This window comes from Rhinatrema bivittatum, chromosome 7 (assembly GCF_901001135.1).
Source record: "Rhinatrema bivittatum chromosome 7, aRhiBiv1.1, whole genome shotgun sequence".
Lineage (NCBI taxonomy): Eukaryota > Metazoa > Chordata > Amphibia > Gymnophiona > Rhinatrematidae > Rhinatrema > Rhinatrema bivittatum.
The window spans coordinates 188,251,510-188,270,826 of record NC_042621.1 but is presented as its reverse complement, the minus strand read 5'-3'; the positions used below and the strand labels follow the sequence as shown (position 1 = coordinate 188,270,826).

Genomic DNA, 19,317 nt, shown 5'->3' with positions numbered 1-19,317 from the left:
AATTTAAGTGTTTTACACACCTTCTTATATATAAGGGCAAGCGCTCACTGTTCCATGACTAAAGAGTGCCAGAATTAGGGCACAGTTTTGCTTTCCCCCTCACTCATAAATCTGGTCACATTTTAGTGCCATCCCTAAGTGGTGCAGAGCTCCTAACTGTTACTAAACATTCATACAGCGGCACCGTTGTCTCCAATATACATTTTCTGCACCATTTGCTCGAGTAGTTACAAACCTTTGTAACAAAATGCACAAAGGACTCTTGCCATACAAAGGATCAACACTGCACCTAATACCATATTTAAATCAATAGTACCCTAGTTTTTTGTTTTTTTTTTTTTTTGCAAAACTGCATACTGCTATTTTGCCATGCTAAATATTGCTTGCAATATTTTCCTTTACTGAGTGTCTCATATTGAGGTTGCCCTACTAATGAAAATGACACACTGTTTAAAAAAATAAAAAAAAAAAGAAGGTCCACACAGTACTAATAAGCTTACTTTCCAGAATATGTGTGTGCATAAAAATGTGGATCTTCCCGCCCCCATAAAACCTACCTCTTGGTCTCCCTGTTATGTCCTGAAAATTTGATGTTGATACGACACTAAACAAAAAATGTGTTAAGCGGGATACATGGAAAGTAGGCTAAAATGGTTCTGCATATGAATGGTTATTAAGGGGGCAATAATCAAACTACCTGCATTGGTACAAATACTGCGGGCACTTTTTGCTCATGGGGTTTGCTACACAATTTAGCTTTGATGATTGCCATAGGTGCCTGTGATAGTTGTGCTTGCTTTTTGAGCTGCAACATTTTTAAACAAAATAAAGCACATGGGATTGCAAATGCGATCTGCAGCACGCGAAGAGAGGTTGCGCCGTGCAGCTCTCTCATTACATCTATTGAATGCATTTCCTACTTTTCCTACCACGGTTAAGCGGACAGGGCGTATCGGGAGGGCTCTTCCATTAACTTCTGAAGGAGCCCTCATCCGACAGTTGCCACTTGATAGCTACCTGGCCCAGACAGCAGGACCTGCTCTGGAAGAAGCTTCTTTGGCTGCATGAGAACAAATGGCGCTTCGGTCAGCAGCACTTTAAACGTCTCGGAGTTGCAGCGCTGTGACAGTCCCGGAACGTCCTCGTCCCGATGAGGCTGTTCGTGTTTGCTCCGCTCCCCCTCCTGGTGCCGATGGAAACAACACAAATTAGGGCCATGCTTGGGAGGAGCTCGAAACTCTTACCAGGCGTTAGCAGAGGAGAGCATTTGCCCGAGGGAGGACGAACCGGCACAACTGTGAAATACCCACGAGGCTACACCAGGAAGTGTAAAAGAGAGCAGTCCTTTGGTGAAACCTTCCGTGCTTCTGGCTCATTAACGGTAAGATGATCTCCTTTGGTTAAGCCAGATATGCTCATGATGGATTCTTTGTGGACTATAATAAGTGCATCCTTGGAACAAGCACATTCTTCTTTGGTTACTTTGTGCATAAACACAAGTCCAATGCGGTATCTCTCAATGCACAAGCTTGAGCAGCATGCAAATCAAGTTTTTGATCCCCAGACTGAAATGGTTTTAATTTAAATAACTTGATGATGACCTGTAAGACTGAGAACCCGGAGAACTATTCACGGTGCTTGAACAGATACGAGCCATGTTTCCATCTGAGGCAGTTCCAGCTATAAGTGTGCAAAGCTTTCTTTCTGCTCTCAGGTGACAGTGTTGTTGAGGAAATGAGCCAGGGAGCTTCTCAAGAGTAAGGTCACCTTTCTGCAGACAGTTTGACTATTATGGATATTTAAGAAATATCTAGTAATGCAGGAATAACGAACAGAGGAATGTTCCTAGTCACTCTTGTTTTTCCCCAGGATAAGGACTTCATTATGAAGTTTTTCTTTCGAAATAAGTCTGCATTATATCATGGCCAACAAGTCTGGCAATTTCCTGATATTTCAAAAACCACACAAGTGCAGAGCAAAAAGTTCTTGGCAATGTGTCAAGAGGCTCGAGCCTTTGGCACATTGCTCATTATACGTTTTCCTTGCAAATATATATTCTGCATTTAAAGTATTTAGCCTTTGATTATTTTTGCACTCTTAAAAGACCGCAAGGACCCTCAAACATGAAAATAGTAGTGAATCTGTCTAAGAGTATTTAAACTGCTGTCTTCTCAGTGTGAGATTACCTTACCTTCTTTTTCTTCGATTGGTTCTCGCTCAGAATCTTCTTGGATCTCTTCCTAGTTTGAGGTGTCTATTGGGCACAACTGTGTTTTATCTCTTCTCTTTTACTTTTTTATTATTGTAATCTATTAACTATTTGTGTCTGAATTTCTAAACGTTAGTTCTTGTGTTACATTGGAAATTAAATAAAAACATGGGTTTTTAAAAAGAAAAAAAACCCCTCCTGATCTCACAAGTATCCATGCCTAATTTTACCAGCACTGAGGGTGGGCACTTTTTAAAAAGTCAATTTACATGGGTCAAAGGTTTTACCTGGTAAAGCAGCTTTCAAAATTGCTCTCTCCATTAACTGAAATTATCCCTGAAAAATGTGCTGGTGTAAGGGCAAAACATGGAGCTCCCCTTTAAAAGATCTTTGCCTCATTGCTTTCGTATGAGCACTTTGCAGCTTTTATTTCAGTATCAATGTCACCAGCCAGAGAAAACACCAGCACCTCATTTTTCATGCAAGCCATCTTTTCTGTTAACAAAGGATGGGTAGGAGTTCAGGAATTGTTTTTCTTCTGTTTTCATTTCTTCCGAGTATTAAATCTAGAAGGTTTACTATGTGCGCGGGAATTAGGGTTGCTAACTGACTCCAGATTTTCCGGGCAGGTTGATCCAGCCCTGGTTTTACCCGATTGCATGCAAGGGCTTGTTCTGATTTCTGTATTGCAGTCCCTCAGAAAAGCAAGACTATAAGTACCTGCGTATCTGAAAATCTGGAGCCAGCTGGCAACCCTAGTGGGAATTTCGATTTTTCTCACAAAGAAGACTTCTAATACCACTGCCACTGTTCTCCCAAACTTGCAGGTAAAAACCACCTCACATACTAATACTATTACTGTATTACTGCTCCTGCTTCTTATCATTTCTATACTGCTATTAGACATATAAAGTACAATGAGCTTAAACACTATTCAAGACAGACAGATAAGTAAGAGGTTTCAGGAAGTTTGTTTATTCTGACAAACATGGTTAAAATCGACAAGGTTGTAATTGGGAAGAGCCAGTGTTTATGATTTAAAGGCAACCTTAAAAAGATGGAATTTTGGCTGGGAATATGGCCCTATAAGAGGGTATCACCTACAAATACGCTAAATATACATCTTAATATGTGTGAAGGGGTTTCAGCAAGCCGGTATTACATCTGGCTATCACTCATAGCCGACGCTGGTCCTCTTGATCATAAACCCAAGAGAGTATATATATATATATATATATATATATTTTAGCACATTTTCAATACGCTTGTGCAAAAAACACAATTATGTCACCTTTGAATAGAACTTCTGAAAAAAAAATCCCCTACCACTTCAAAAAAACACTTTGATATTTTCAGAAGAGCTAGTTGAAGGTAGCATGATTGTTTTTTTGCTCAAGCTTGTTGAAAATTTGCTAAAAAAAATAATCTCTGTGGTTTATAATCGAGAGGACCAGCATTTACTATGAATGATGGCCAGATGTAATACCGGCTTGCTGAAACCCCTTCATACATATTAAGATATATATTTAGCATATTTGTATGTGATAAAGTTAGCGATCATTTTTTTCACTCTGGATTTGACTCTTTTTTTTTTTGCGTGGGGGAATTATTATTATGAACACATTATAGTGTTTTTCTATTGCATTTGTTATCCATATAAGAGGGTATGACACAGCAATTCAGGATGGCTGTTCTAGGTATATAGTGCAGCAAGGTACAAAGGTTCATCCCTGGCCAATCACTGCATTCACAGGGAGAGATTATGTTCAGGTTGCAGTTCTCAATGGCAAGGGATCTGAGATTCATAGCCATCCGAAATCAGTGCTTTTCTGGGACAGTTCCATTCCTGTAGAATCAATTATCCTCAATTTTTGTGACAGTGAGATTTCTTGGTGCTTAGCTGCCAATGGAAAATCTGGTTATTTGCTGCTCTATGAGATATTGCAGGTAGAGTGGGGACTTTCCATGGGGTGAGGGAGAATGCATGGGAAGTTTTAATGAGGGGAGAGAGGGTAGGAAGAGGTAGAGAGAGGATTAGGTATAAGTTGTGTTATATGTTGCTTGTATTGTACGTTTTATTGATTTTGTAACCACTTTGGGTGTTGTGCAAAAGGGCAGGAAATAAAACAAATGAAATGTAATGAAAGTGCAGAGTTGGCGATGGAGAAGAATGGTACAGATAAAAGCAGTTTATACCTAACTGGAGGTTATGAGGAGAGCTGTATCGGGGAGGGGGAGGGGGGGGTGAGAGGTAATGAGAGACTGCAGTATGAAGACACATAAGTGAATCGGAGAAACTTTAACCATATGCGGAAGCAGCTGGGGAGACAGGTAGTGAAATGAGAAGAAGGGTTATGTAATCATAATGGCACTGGAAGAAGAACCTAAGGGAGCAATATTCATCCATTGATTGCCGCTGAATATACCCAGCTATCTTAAAGTTATCCGCATATGTTTATGCAGCTAATTTTAGGATAGGTCAGTGGCACAACCAGAGTTAGCCGCTTAACTTATGCAGCTAAATCCACCCCCCTAAACTCCTCCCACTCACCTCCAGAATGTGCTGGTTTAGCCACTTAGATGGATAACCTTTGAGTTATCCATCTAAATGGCTTTTGAATATGGACCTCATATAGTTGAGACAGAGCAGACACAGGAGCCATTTCCTAGAGTGGAGAACGTGTGTGTTAGCAGAGGAAGATGAGGGCTGACTGTCACTGTTATACTCTTAGGGGCAGATTTTAAAACAATACGCGCGCCGGTACTTTTGTTCGCGCCACCGGCACGAACAAAAGTACACCAGATTTTATAAGATACGCGCGTTATAAGATCCAGGGTCGGTGCGCGCAAGGGGGTGAACATTTGTGCAACCTGTGCGTGCCGAGCCCAGCGCGGCCTGCCTGTTCCCTCCGAGGCCGCTCCGATTTCGGAGCGGCCTCGGAGGGAACTTTTCTTCGCCCTCCCCCCACCTTCCCCTCCCTTCCCCTACCTAACCCACCCCCCCGGCCCTATTTAACCCCCCCCTTACCTTTGTCGGCAAAGTTACGCCTGCTTTCAGCCGGCAGCCCCGCTCCGTCCTCCGGTCCCGGGGGCGTGGTCCGGAGGCCTCGACCATGCCCCTGGGCCGGTGCCACGCCCCCGGGCCCGCCCCCAAAACGCCGCGGCCCGCCCCCGAAACGCCGCGTCGTTTCGGGAACGCCCCCAGACACGCCCCCTCCCTCCCCGTTTCGAAAGCCCCGGACTTACGCGCATCCCGGGGCTTTACGCGCAGGGGTTTTAAAATCCACCCCTTAGTAAACCATTCACTTTGATTTTAAAACCAGAAGAGAAACACTGGGAAGAGATGACCTTAAGCTATGGAGTACTTGTATTTGGAAGAGGAGATGAGGAGACAGAGAGGGTTTGGACTGTGATTGTGACATATTTGCGGTTGGACCACACATTTCATTTTTAATGAGACAGGCCCAAAAGGCCAATGCATGCACACAGGGCAAAACTGAACAGAAAAGGGAGCCTCGCTCCCACTCAGTACTAGAAGTTTTGCTTATAAGGACCCTAACAAAATTACAGAAAAGATGATGTAAAGCATTGAACTTCACAGAGGAATTAAACGGATCCACTACCAAAAAGCTATTCTTTTCCTTTCTCTATTTTATTTATTTGAATTTATGAATAGCCCATTCTGAGGCCTATGCATTGCACACTACATTTTTATTAAATCATTTTCCCAGAGAAGAATTTATATGTCTATCTCTTTTTTTCCTATAAAATATGAGGAAAGGGATATGATTAAGATTTTCAAATACCTTGTAGATACACATAATTCATCTGAAGAAATTATTTTTAGGTGAAAAAGAAGTTCCAGAACAAAAGATGAAGTTCAAAGGTAGTAGACTAGACTGAGACATAACATAAGAAAATATTTCTTTAGGGAAAGGGTGGTAGATACATAGAACAGCCTCGCAATGGTATTGGTGGAAACAAAAACAGTAAGAAAGCATGGGAAAAGCACAGAAGATTCTTATTTGAGAAGAATTGAAGGTAATGCCAGTAGCCTCTGTGGTATTGCAACAGGAAGGGATAATGAGCCAGGAATTGTTCACCAGCAGAGGTGGTAATACCAAAACTGTGAGAAAATGCAAGCATGTTTAGGACAGATTCAAAAGCTTGTGGTAAGGACAGGGTGAGGGAGGGGTAGGGTAAAGAAATGAGGAGGGGGATGCTGAGTGTTAGTTTAGGTATTAAAACACATATACTGATCTACAAGGAATGGTAAAATGGAAGGGCCAAAAATATGAGACAACATATATATAATATGGAATAACAGTTTGGCCATGTCAAGTGCTGGATTTGTGCAGCTGAGATGGCAAACCCAAGGACTCACCTTGCCTTGCTGCCTGCCTCTTCTCAATGTGTGTTTCCCCAGCTGTCACCTCTTCCCCAGGATACTGTGCTGTGAGTGGCTCTGCCCCTTCTGGCTGGTACCTCCCCCAGTGACATCATCAACCCAGAGACTTAAATCCTGGAGATGATGCCATGAGCACTGGGTCATGTGCATTTTCTGTTGCATCACAGAATGCACAAAGGAGTGCCCCTTTGTTGTGTTCCTTTGTGCATGTTTTGTGCGCCTCCTGTGCACTGCCTGCCCACAGGACCCGATCATCTGTTACACTGCTTCTGTGCTAATAGCGTCTTCTAATATTTCATCTATCCCAGTCATTTGTGGCAGGTATCACTACGGGGCTGTTCAGCAATTGAAGTATTACAGTGGTGTTAGTCCTGTCTGTTTATCTTATGTCACTTGCTTTTCTTCTCTTCTTGGTTCAACTCCCTTGTCCTATTCTCCGTTCTCTTTGTCTCTGGGGAATGCTCAGTCTATTAAGAAAAAGGGTGATATGCTTTTTCATTTGCTGTCTGAGGAATCCCCAGATATTTTCTGTGTGTGACTGAATCATGGCTTCTTCATACTGACTAGGGATGTGAATCGTGTCCTCGATCGTCTTAACGATCGATTTCGGCTGGGAGGGGGAGGGAATCGTATTGTTGCCGTTTGGGGGGGTAAAATATCGTGAAAAATCGTGAAAAATCGTGAAAAATAAAAAAAACGTAAAATCGCAAAACCGGCACATTAAAACCCCCTAAAACCCACCCCCGACCCTTTAAATTAAATCCCCCACCCTCCCGAACCCCCCCCCAAATGACTTAAATAACCTGCGGGTCCAGCGGCGGTCCGGAACGGCAGCGGTCCGGAACGGGCTCCTGCTACTGAATCTTGTTGTCTTCAGCCGGCGCCATTTTCCAAAATGGCGCCGAAAAATGGCGGCGGCCATAGACGAACACGATTGGACGGCAGGAGGTCCTTCCGGACCCCCGCTGGACTTTTGGCAAGTCTTGTGGGGGTCAGGAGGCCCCTCCAAGCTGGCCAAAAGTTCCTGGAGGTCCAGCGGGGGTCAGGGAGCGATTTCCCGCCGCGAATCGTTTTCGTACGGAAAATGGCGCCGGCCATACGCGTATGGCCGGCGCCATTTTCCATACGGAAAATGGCGCCGGCAGGAGATCGACTGCAGGAGGTCGTTCAGCGAGGCGCCGGAACCCTCGCTGAACGACCTCCTGCAGTCGATCTCCTGCCGGCGCCATTTTCCATACGGAAAATGGCGCCGGCAGGAGATCGACTGCAGGCGCCGGCGTATGGCCGGCGTATGGCCGGCGCCATTTTCCGTACGAAAACGATTCGCGGCGGGAAATCGCTCCCTGACCCCCGCTGGACCTCCAGGAACTTTTGGCCAGCTTGGGGGGGGCCTCCTGACCCCCACAAGACTTGCCAAAAGTCCAGCGGGGGTCCGGAAGGACCTCCTGCCGTCCAATCGTGTTCGTCTATGGCCGCCGCCATTTTTCGGCGCCATTTTGGAAAATGGCGCCGGCTGAAGACAACAAGATTCAGTAGCAGGAGCCCGTTCCGGACCGCTGCCGTTCCGGACCGCCGCTGGACCCGCAGGTTATTTAAGTCATTGGGGGGGGGGGTTCGGGAGGGTGGGGGATTTAATTTAAAGGGTCGGGGGTGGGTTTTAGGGGGTTTTAGTGTGCCGGCTCACGATTCTAACGATTTATAACGATAAATCGTTAGAATCTCTATTGTATTGTGTTCCATAACGGTTTAAGACGATATTAAAATTATCGGACGATAATTTTAATCGTCCTAAAACGATTCACATCCCTAATACTGACAATGTTTTATTGAATCAACTTTGTCCTTCTTATTTAGTGATTTCTAGATTACAAAGCTGTAGGCATGGGGTGGTCTCTTAATTCTCTTTAAACAGTCTATTCCTTTGAAACAACTTGTGGTTGATACTCCTATCTACTCCTTCTTGGGCATTTGTTTAGTCTAACCATCTCCTGGCTTGCTGTCCTCCTCTCACTTTTCTTTTTTTGAAAATGTTCTCTCTGCAGATTGATTTGAGCAAGTTAATAGTTCTGGGGCAAATCAACGTACATGTTGAAGCGGGTCAATTATCTGCATCTTGGGGCTGATGCAATATGGTGCGCTGAAGCTGCGGTGGGTTGGTGTGCACCTCTACACGCATTTGTATGCACATTTTCCCATGCAAAGCCCTGTATGGGTATGTAATAAGGGTTTTGTGCATGGGAAAAAAGCGCATACATACGTGCTTACAGACCCACGTTTTTCTGCAGGAGGGCATGCTAATGGCATGGAACGGAGGTGATTATCTATTCAATGCAGGGAGTGGTGCTAAAAGGGAGATCGGGTTAGTGCGGGTTTTTTAATACTTTTTTTTTTAGCACCTGGGTCAGGGCAGGAGGTATGAAAGTACTGGTGTGGAGACCGTTTTTTTTTATGCTTTTGCAGGTCTGCCGGGCGGCAGATGGAAGGGGTAGAGAGGAGGCAGCTTCTCGATGAGGCAGAATCGCCAATCTGCATTTCACTCTCTCACCGGCAGTCAGAGTCCATTCATGAAGGAGTTAGACATTGCTCTATATATCAACTTACAGACCCCTAATTTATTCATTTTTTTGAAAAGAAAGGCTTTCGACCTGAGAGTCAATCGCAAGAGTTCACACTCCGATGGTTTTCTGCACGGGATTCTGTGTGGATTATCTGCGCGTTTTACTACATAGGGCCATTAGCATACGTTACTGCGCCCATTACGGCATGTATGGTTGCTGTGCGTGGATTTTATGTGTGCTTCTAATTAGCATACATGGCCGTTATTACATCCCATGCTGCCACTGGTTTTTGTCACGCATGCCAGAAAAGTCCGCACAGAAATATCAGCGCAGATTTCAGTGCAGGTCTTACTACATCGGCCCCCTTGTGAGGAGGTCTTGGATCACATGTCCACTCTAGGACAGGTGCAAAAGATCCATGTTCTCAGCCATTGCTGTGGGCTTACATTGAATCTCATTTTTCTTAATAGCAAGTGGGACTACCTGGTCAGATTGCATTCTCATTAAAGCCAGATTTATGCGCTTTGTTTCCGAGGCTGCAGTTTCTAACTTGTCTCCCTGTCTCAAGAGAGGCCATGTTGAACTGGAAGTGCACCATGAGCACTTGATCTCCAACTTAGATGTTACAATTTGTCCTGATATTGATTCAGCTGTGGCCCATTGGCAAGATACATTAACCAAAGCTTTACATTTGCTTGTTGCAATTAAATCTGTACCTAAGGCCAGGACTCATTCAGCTTCCTGGTACTCCATAGAGTTGAAATGCACCAAGTATCTTGTTTACTGTACTGAAAGGTAATGGCATAAGATGCACTGATCTACTGATAAGTCCCTCTTATCTGAACCTATTTGCTGAGTACAGGGGTCCTAGCTGAAAGGAACAAGAGATATTTCTGTTCATTGTGCATTCAGTCTTCCCTTAATCGTCCCTATGAATTGTTCAGAACTGTGAGTTTTCTGACAGGTTCCTTTGGTGCCATTGCCTACTCTGATATCAGCTGTGATACTTTTGCTGAATTGTTTTCAATAGAAAATGAATATCATTTGTGTATTATTTTGTTCAATTGATGAGCTTGATGCTCCTTTAATTGATCATGATATTGAATTATGGAAGTATTTTTCTCTGGTATCAGCTCAGCAAGTTAAGCAGCTTATTATTTCTTTAAATAATTCTGTATGAACTTCTAATATTTGTCCTGCTACTGTCATGAAATTCCTCAGGTCAAACATCAGCACTTTTCTATCCCATTTGATCAATGGCTCTCTCCCATCTGTTCTGAAGCAGATTGCTGTTTGCCCATTTGTTAAGGTCCCAAAAAAAAAGCAAGGAAGCTAATCCAATGTGTTAGAGATACAGACACAAAAAGAAGTGGATCGATGTCAACGGAAAGACTTTTATTTAATCATGCAGCAAAGAAGTTACCCAACTCGGGCCGAGTTTCGCCCAAACCAAATGGGCTGCCTCAGGAGTTGTGTAACACTCTATATTTTTATGTTGTTAATTAGCTGAGCAAGATATTATCTTCATAGGGTATCAATGTGTCACTCCAATTCTTTATTGTTTTATTTCTCTGGATGGTAGTGCCTGTGTTAACAATAATTTTTGAAGGTAAATAAACGGTTCCTCACTTCAGGAAAACCATTGACCAGTGTCCTTAATAAAGTTTATATATTCTAGGCTAGTGGAAATAAGGCACTGCTCAGCGTTACTCTGAACCGGATGTGTGTAGGCACTACCATCTAGAGAAATAAAACAATAAGGAATTGGAGTGACACATTGATACCATATGAAGATACTACCTCGCTCAGTTAATTAACAACATAGGAATATAGAGTGTTATACAACCCCTGAGGCAGCCCATTGGTTTGGGTGAAACTCGGCCCGAGTCGGGTAACTTCTTTGCTACATGATTAAATAAAAGTCTTTTCCTTGACATCAATCCATTTCTTTTTTTTGTCTGTGCCCATTTCTTAAGAAACCTTTTTAAACCCTATTGTGCCTGCCCATTACTGACCTATTTCTTCGCTCTCATTTTCTACTAAACTAATTTCAGAAAGCAGTTCTGACACAACTCCAAGAGTTGTTGAGCTCATCATATTTTGGATCCGTTTCAATTTGATTGTCACCCATTCCAACACTGAGACTTTGCTGCTTTCACGTTTTTGATGTCTTCTAGCATGGCTTTGACACCTGGATGAGATTTATTTTGATGTTCCATGACATCTCATCCACTTTTGACACTCTGGACCACTCTTTTGCTATCCTGCCTCCGTAGTTACTGTTTATCTGCCACAGTCCTTCAGTGGTTTACTTGATTCCTAACAAATTGTACTCAATGAGTAATTAGTAGCTCATCTTCTTCCTGTCTGTTCTTGCCGGCTACTGGTGTTCCTCATGGATCAGCGCTCTTGGTGCTTTTTTTTTAAACATGTACATGGCTCCTTTGTGTAAAATTGTGGCCAATTTGGATATGGTGTACCATTACTGTTCAGTTAATATCCAGTTTTTTGTTCCCGGGTCTCGGTCTACAGCCCTTTATGAAGCCTTCCATAAAGATACCAGCTGTTTGGCTTCGATTAGGAGATGGATTACATTGAGCAAACTTGTTCTTAATTAGCTTAACTTTCAAACCTATACACAGTATTGCATTTGCAAATGTAAGCAGATGCAGAGATATTTATCCTAGTATTTTATAAACTGTGCAGCATGACCTGCTTTGAAAGTACGCACAAATATTTCCAATGCAAAAAAAACACTTACTTTCTCTTCCTATTTTATAAACATACTTAAAATTTAGGCACAAAAATATAACGTGTATGCATAATAACCCTGATTTATATGGAGAGACAGAGATTTTATAAAGTATGCACACATACCCTTTTGAAAATACTTGCATGCATACTTGAAATCACTGTCAGTTTAACCATTCCATCTCTAGTTCATCTACACCATCAAGCACTTCATTCTAAATCTCCGACAATTCACTCAGACCTCCCATCCAAATATTGCAGACAACAGACAAGACCAATTTCACTTGTGCTAGTCAATTAGCAGTGTCAAATTGTACAAATAAGTTTGATAATGTATATTCATATATTTCTTATAGGAACTTCTACACATACTTCTTGAACTTTGGAACACTCCTAGACTGCCCCTCTTTTGTGCCTGTAAAATGTGTGTACAAAACAAAAAATATGCATGTACTTCTGATATTTATAAAACAGCATATATGCAGATACATCCTACATATGCATGCATTAGGTATTTTTCTGCATGGAACCCCTTTGAAAACTTACTCAGGTATTGCTAAAACAGAAATTCTAATATTAGATCATTTTTGATTAATAGAAAATCTCCACTTTTTCATTTTGAAAATATTAAGGTACCTATTTCTCATGAAGTACATAACCTGTGTCATACCATCTCACTTCCTTGTATTTCCTCCCTGTTCAAGCCCATATCAAATTTAAGATCCTAGTTCTAATTTATAAGACTCTGAGAAGCAAAGCCCCTGGGTTTTTCAGTACACTACAGAAAATCTACAGACCATCTCATGCTCTCTACTGCTCTGAAAAAACCTCTTAGATATACCTTCAGTTAGACTGGCACATTTAGCTGAAACATAGGACAAGATTTTTCCATTGCTGGCCCTTCTTTATTGCGGCATCTTTGACAGGTTAAAAAAAGAACAATTAGAAGCACTCTTGAACATCCAGGACTTTGAACCTTCAGGGCTGAATTCTGAAGCTGTTGGACTCCTGCTTGAGGTCTATGTGGAACTGACAGTATAACAGCTGTAACAATTATTGATCTAATAGGCACTCTATTGTTTTTGGTCTTCCATAGTGGCTCTTGAATGTTCTTTCATTTTTAGTGTGTTTTTATTTTGTTTCTGTTTGTTTATAAGATTGTTTTATGACTGTTATAATTATACTCCACTTAGAATTCTGGATAATAAATGCATAAATACATAAATAAGTGCCTAGGAAAAGGTATCAACCAGCATGGAGTGGCAGTAGGGCTTTGCTACACTCGTAGGTATAATTGGGAGGAGGTGGGAGGTTGCCTAACATGGGTTCCTCAATAATTTGGCTATAACCTCTAGTAAAATGGATAAAGAGTGACATCCTACTCATGGTCAGCCTTGTATGGCTAACAGTTGGGAGAGAGAGCATGTCTCTGTGTGTGAAAGAGCATGGGAGAGAGAGAGAGAGAGAGAGCATATCTGTTTACGTGAAAGAGCATGGGAGTCAGAATGTGTATGTTTGAGAGCATGTGGGTGAAATCAAATGTGTTTAAGAACATGTGTGTCTGTGTATTAGAGAGAGCATGTGTGGGGGAGACTGTGTGGGAGAGTATGTGGGAGTGAATGTGTGAGCATGTAGAAGTGATCATGTGTGTGGGGGAAAGAACATGATGGAGAGAACATGTGTGTGTGTGTGTGTATGTGTGTGAGAGAGCATGTGTATGTGTTGGAGAGAGTATACTGGGAAAGTGTGTGTGTGAATGAGAGAGAGAGAGAGCATGAGAGAGAATGTGTGTATTTGGGGGGGGGAGAGGAAGTGGGGAGAGCATGTGGGACTTAGCATGTATGTGTGTGGGGAGAGCATGTGTGTGTGTAAGAGGGAGCGAGAGAGCATATGGGAGAGTTAGAGACAGCATGTGCATATAGGTGAGAGATAGCAGAGAAAGTTTGTACATATGCTCCAACACACTAATCCACAACAATCCCAGGGTGATGGGAAATCTAAAGTTCCTAGTTATGGAGAGTGGGGGATTTTTAAAATTTTTTTTTTAATCCTTATTAGTTTTATTTATTGGATGTTATTTGATGTGTCTGGTGTTTTGAAATAGTTTATTGGTGTTTGGGAAATTTTTAAAATTTGCATGAGTTTTTAATTATTGATGTTATTCCATTTGTCATCTGTTTTGAAATATTATTTTTATTAATATAGTTTTACTATTATGATGTTTTATATTTCTTGTTTTAAGTTTTCCGAGGAATGGTGGTAATTCTGCTTTTTCAAAGTTGCACTACATATAGAGTCTGGCTTGTGGTTTCCAGTTCAGTTTTTGTCTGCACATTTTTATTGTATTTAATGTTCTCTTTATTCTATACTTGATGAGGGTCTGACTGTGCTCTGCTAGCATGTAGCTTCTGAGTAGGGGTCTATAGCAGCCTGCCTTATTCTGTTTTAACAGGAGGTAAATTTGTGTTTTAGGGTCTGTTTTTATATCTGTAGTGTTGCAATTTCATAGGGGGGGGGGGTTGTTACTGTTTGAGTAATGGCAGTTAGTGTTATTTTGGTGTGGGAGGTTTACTATATTGTAATTCAGTTTACTCATGGCTTTCTGAGGGCCAAGCCTATACCCAATAAGTGTTACAGTAGACAGGAATACCATATGGCTTCCAAGTGTCTTTTTTTGCAAGGTTTTCTGGTTAGCACCATAGTACTGCATGCAGATACAATATAAATGTTGTTGTAAGTGATATTTTTACCTCAGAATATCATTTTTCATGTAAAATCTGTTATTATGAATACATCATTTTTAATTGTGTGTGGGGAAGTCAGGAGGGGAGGGGGTTGAGGTCACAAGGCTGAAGGTTCCCCTAGGGCACCTAATATCCTTACATTAGCCCTGCACATCTTCCTTACTTTAGATGCATGATGGAACTTGTTCATCCCTAACACGTAGTAGTGTACATGTATCCTTCCTTATTAACAGTTATATGACTGGAATATGTAAATCTTTAACTCTTGTCTAGCGTACACATCCTTGTCCAAAGTTAGATATCTGTGACAGCATTTCTTCTTCTCTTAAGCACATAGTATACATGTTTTATATCTCTTGTTTGTTTCCAGGCTTATGATGGAGTTTACATCTTTTCCAAAACTTCTTTGGAGCAACGACAGCAAATTCTTACATCACCAGTTTCAGGAAGTATTTGCAACGGTTCACACTACACAGGATATCCCCGAGGGAACTACTTTTGGGCCTTGCATGCTTCAGTACACCTTTTTGGATACCATAACTTTTATTGCCCTCAAATGCTCTGACAGAAGAAATATCCATTATGTTTTTAAGGTAGGATAAAAATGAGGAATTTCTGAGCCTTCCAAACTGATCGTCCTTCTCTTTTCAAACCTTTCTGATGTATCTGACTTAATTTAATAGGTATAAAAGCCTCAACTCTTGGTGACCATTACATTAGCACTATTCTTACAGTATCAGTACTTTTTGGTAACTGACTTTAGTTTTCACTAAAGTCAGTTGGTCTCCACTATCCAGTTGGTTCCTAGCTTAATCCCTTTAGTAGTTTGCAGACCATCCCTGCAGGCACCTCCCCAGAAGCTTGTCTGGATGGGTCAGCAGAGCACTATAAAAGCAGGATGTGCACAAGGAGCAGTGTGCATTTTTCTGTGGTTTTTGGTTTGGCTTTGACTTGCAGTTTGTACTGCTCCCCATTTGTTGCGCCCCACAGCCTGATACAGGGGAAGTGGTGCTTTGTTAAAGTTTTAGAGAAGGAGGAGAGTTGTGGAAGTGATTCCCTACCTTGGGATCCCCATCTTGGTTCATGGGAAAGAGACTTTGCCCTGGCCAGCATCCCACGATCCGGAAAGGATTGTCTTGGAAGAGGGGAAGAGGAGCTTTGAGAGAGCTGTTGGTATTCCTGAGATTTTTGCGTTTTTGGAAGCTTGCTCCTGCCTGAAGAGGATTGTCACCCCTGCTTTGGGAGGTCAGGATTAGGTGCTGTGATTCCCTGCCGTCTAGCTAAGGAGGCATCGCGGTGATGTGACAGAGGTGTGGTTTTTGTAGAGAATGTTGTTCCTGTTTTGGGAGGAATTATTGCAAGCAGTTTCTGTCACTGAGGAGGAGGAGCTGGAGAGATTTGGGATTTTTGAACACTTTTGGGACTTTCTACCACAATAAGTCCGAGCTGTTACCCATCAAAGGAAGAGATAAGAGATCCCAACCCTACTAGGAGTCCCCTCTCCCTCATTAGCAGTGATGGGTCTTTCCTCGTGCTTGCTTACCATCCTAAAGGACACTGACTCAGCTAAAAGAACTGGGAAAGAGACACCTTTGGACTGTTTATTTTTGTGTGAAGATGAATTGGAGAGTTTTTGTCAGGAACTGGATTTGGAGTATTTTTGGTTGCAGTAAATGTTTGTTGAACACCCCACCTGAGTGTCCAGTGTGGTTCGTCGTTGCAAAGGTTGCCCTCAAGCAAGGACAGCGGGATAGTGAGTGAGTACACCTGAGAGAGACCGAGAGATGTATTCTCTTCTGCAGCAGAATGAACCCCGGCACCCGGGGGCAAAGTGGATTGGGTTTGTGTGAGAAAAGAGATGTTAGCAGCAGAAGATGCCCTGGAGACAGCAGTGTGCCCCTGCATTCCGAGAGTTCCCCAAAGAGGTGGGAGGGGTTTACATAAATTAACTATCATATTACAAAGGCGGGGCAATCGGAAGTTAGGGAGTGGTTAACAGAATATTATATTTTTTTGTACTCTGCCGTATGATATTTAAAAGTAACAGATAAAAGAGAAGCATTAATGTCCACAAATAACCAAAAAAAGAAGGAAACGTGATAGGGAGTTATACAAATAATCACTATGACAAATGACAGAATAACTAGTGAATGAGGGCGCTATCATATATACATGAGGTATGAATCCATTTGTATAATGTTTACAGTTAGAGGGTAATTTTCAAAGCATTTTTTTTTTGTGTGTAAACAGCTGAAAATTGTGCCCCACCCCCACCCCACCCCTCAGTGGGTTAAAGTACAGCAAGGCAGAGACGCGGCAGAGGGAAGATTGGGGAAGACAAAGTATGCCTGAGGCTTTCATTGTGAAAGCAGGAGTAGATGCATGCACTGACGCGAGAGCCCATTCATGGTCTGCCACAGGCCTGCAAGACTTTCCCCTTAATCAGCTAACCCCATCACAGTCTGAATAATTACAAATTAAATGTATTTAATTCAACACAGAGCAATTAATAAATCCCCTTGAGACAGGTGTTATTATCAAAACATGGCCACGTTGGTGCGTGTACTAGCATGACCTGCGTTTTACATTTCAGTTTTATATTTGTAATACCTTTTATCAAATAAATAAATGGCACTTTTAAATGGTGTTTTACGCACATACTTGCCCTTTGTTAATATTTTAGCTTTTTAAAGTATCCACAGTAATGAGCTATTTATCTTTTGCAATTGTCTGTATGCCCTTATTTCTGAATTCCTTAAGCGGCTCTCTTGCAGTTTGACCATGTGAGTACCTTTGACTGTAACGGTGCCGCATGTAGACCTCTTTTCTAGTTGCAGCAATGAAGGCCATACACAGTCTCAGCAAACTCTAGTGTGCATGCCCTGAAAGGGAGGGGGGGTGATAAACCCCCAAGGCCCAAGGCACAGTGTAAATCTCTTTCTGAGGGTGTGAACTCAAACTCTGTATCTCCGTAACCAACGCCAAGAAACAGGCTGGACACACAAGTAGATGGTCCAAAATTAAAAGTTTGCTGTTTGGCTGGTTCAATGGAAATTAATTGGCATCAGGTACATTTTCTTCTTATCTCATCAATAATTATCTCACAATAAATCAAGTCCAAATATGATCTGTGCCTGTGGTCCCTTAATTTTTTCTTAAGGATCTCCTTTCTTTCTGTGAGTGGATTATATAAAGCTTCCCAAGGTGCTCTGGAATAGTTCTCCTACCCTCACGGATCCCCTTTTCCAAATACTTGTGGTCTACTGCTTGATCCTGAAATCTTCAAACCTCTCTTTCCTGTTTTCCTTGGCAGAAATTCCTTTGTGAAGCTTCAGGTTTCTCTTTTCTCCTCCTGGTTATAGAATCCAATTTGTATCCTTTCACTTTCTCAGACTCCGCTCAGTTGTTAATGGACTCTCTTGGTCTGAAGGATCCAAAATACTGCAACAAGGAAAAATCCGTTTCTTTCCCACTCCTTTCGAGCAGGAAGAGTAGACAAAAGCTTCCTCCCAGCATAAATTTGCACAGAATCAAAACATTCAAAAATCACTGAGACCCCTTTACTAATCTCTGGATGTAGGTTAGCCACTGGCCTCTCTTCTTCTTAAACCACTCAGCAAAGGTATTGAGCTGATACCAAATGAAAATAGGGGAACTACAGAAAGCAGACCTTTTCCTTCAGACTCCAAACAAAATGCCACACTGACTTGGGAAGTCACCTGCTAATATGCAGGCAGTAAACTACCATTGCATCAACCTCCAGTGGGAGGCACTGTGGCAAGATGGTACATTCCTCTGTCCTACACTGCTTGGTCATAACCACTAGGCCCAGTTCACTAATAGAGATCACAATGGGGTTGTATACACAAATGTCCTCAAATGGAATATTTATTGATTGATTGATTGATTGATTGGAGACCCAGTGTATGCAGATCTGTCTCATGCATGTTCATTGTAGATGTCCTGAGGGCCCTACTGGATAGGTGTACCTCCAGGAGAGTACTGAAAAAACCCTGATTTAGAAAACAGTTAAAAGCAAAGCTTTTTCAAGAGGTAAATGTAAAAAAGTTGCAATTTTATTTGATGATTATGCATTTATTTAAAAATGTTTCAATGGTATTGTTTGTTTATGTGTACATGATGTATGCGAAATTGTTATCTGCATTGAACAGCATTGTTGGAAACTGCGGAATGCAAGACTGTGTAAACAAATAAAATATATTTATTTATCTGTAACATTTCTTGCTCGCTTAAATCCAAAGAGACTCAAAGCAAGGAACAAAACCCAAAAAAGGGAAATCAAATAAAATGCAGAATGGTTAAAATATAAAACATAAAAAGGGTTTAAAAGAACCACAAGATAAATAATACAAATACAAACATAAAAATAACAATACACTAACCTAGGTAATTATTAATAACAAAAATACTGTAATAATGGCAACAAATAAAACATTGATAACTACCATAGGTTATTAGTTACCTATTTGAGGGTATAGTATAATTATAAAATGTCTCCTAACATGACTCTAAATTGAAATAAAAACAGTACAACCCAAGATTAAAAAGCATGAGTAAAAACCATGCCTTTAGTTGCTTCCTAAACATAATTAATTCTTTCATAGAGCATAATTTACTAGGGAATGT

General features: G+C 41.6%; 1 protein-coding gene across 1 annotated transcript in view; it reads left to right on the top strand.

Annotated features, from left to right (window-relative positions):
• The window catches only part of ZNF488 (zinc finger protein 488), a 38,547-nt gene that overhangs the window by 1,193 nt on the left and 18,037 nt on the right, over positions 1-19,317 (top strand). The window contains exon 2 of the mRNA XM_029609651.1: positions 15,041-15,263. Within this exon, the coding sequence (XP_029465511.1) occupies positions 15,041-15,263 (223 nt within the window). The remainder of the gene's footprint in view (positions 1-15,040; positions 15,264-19,317) is intronic.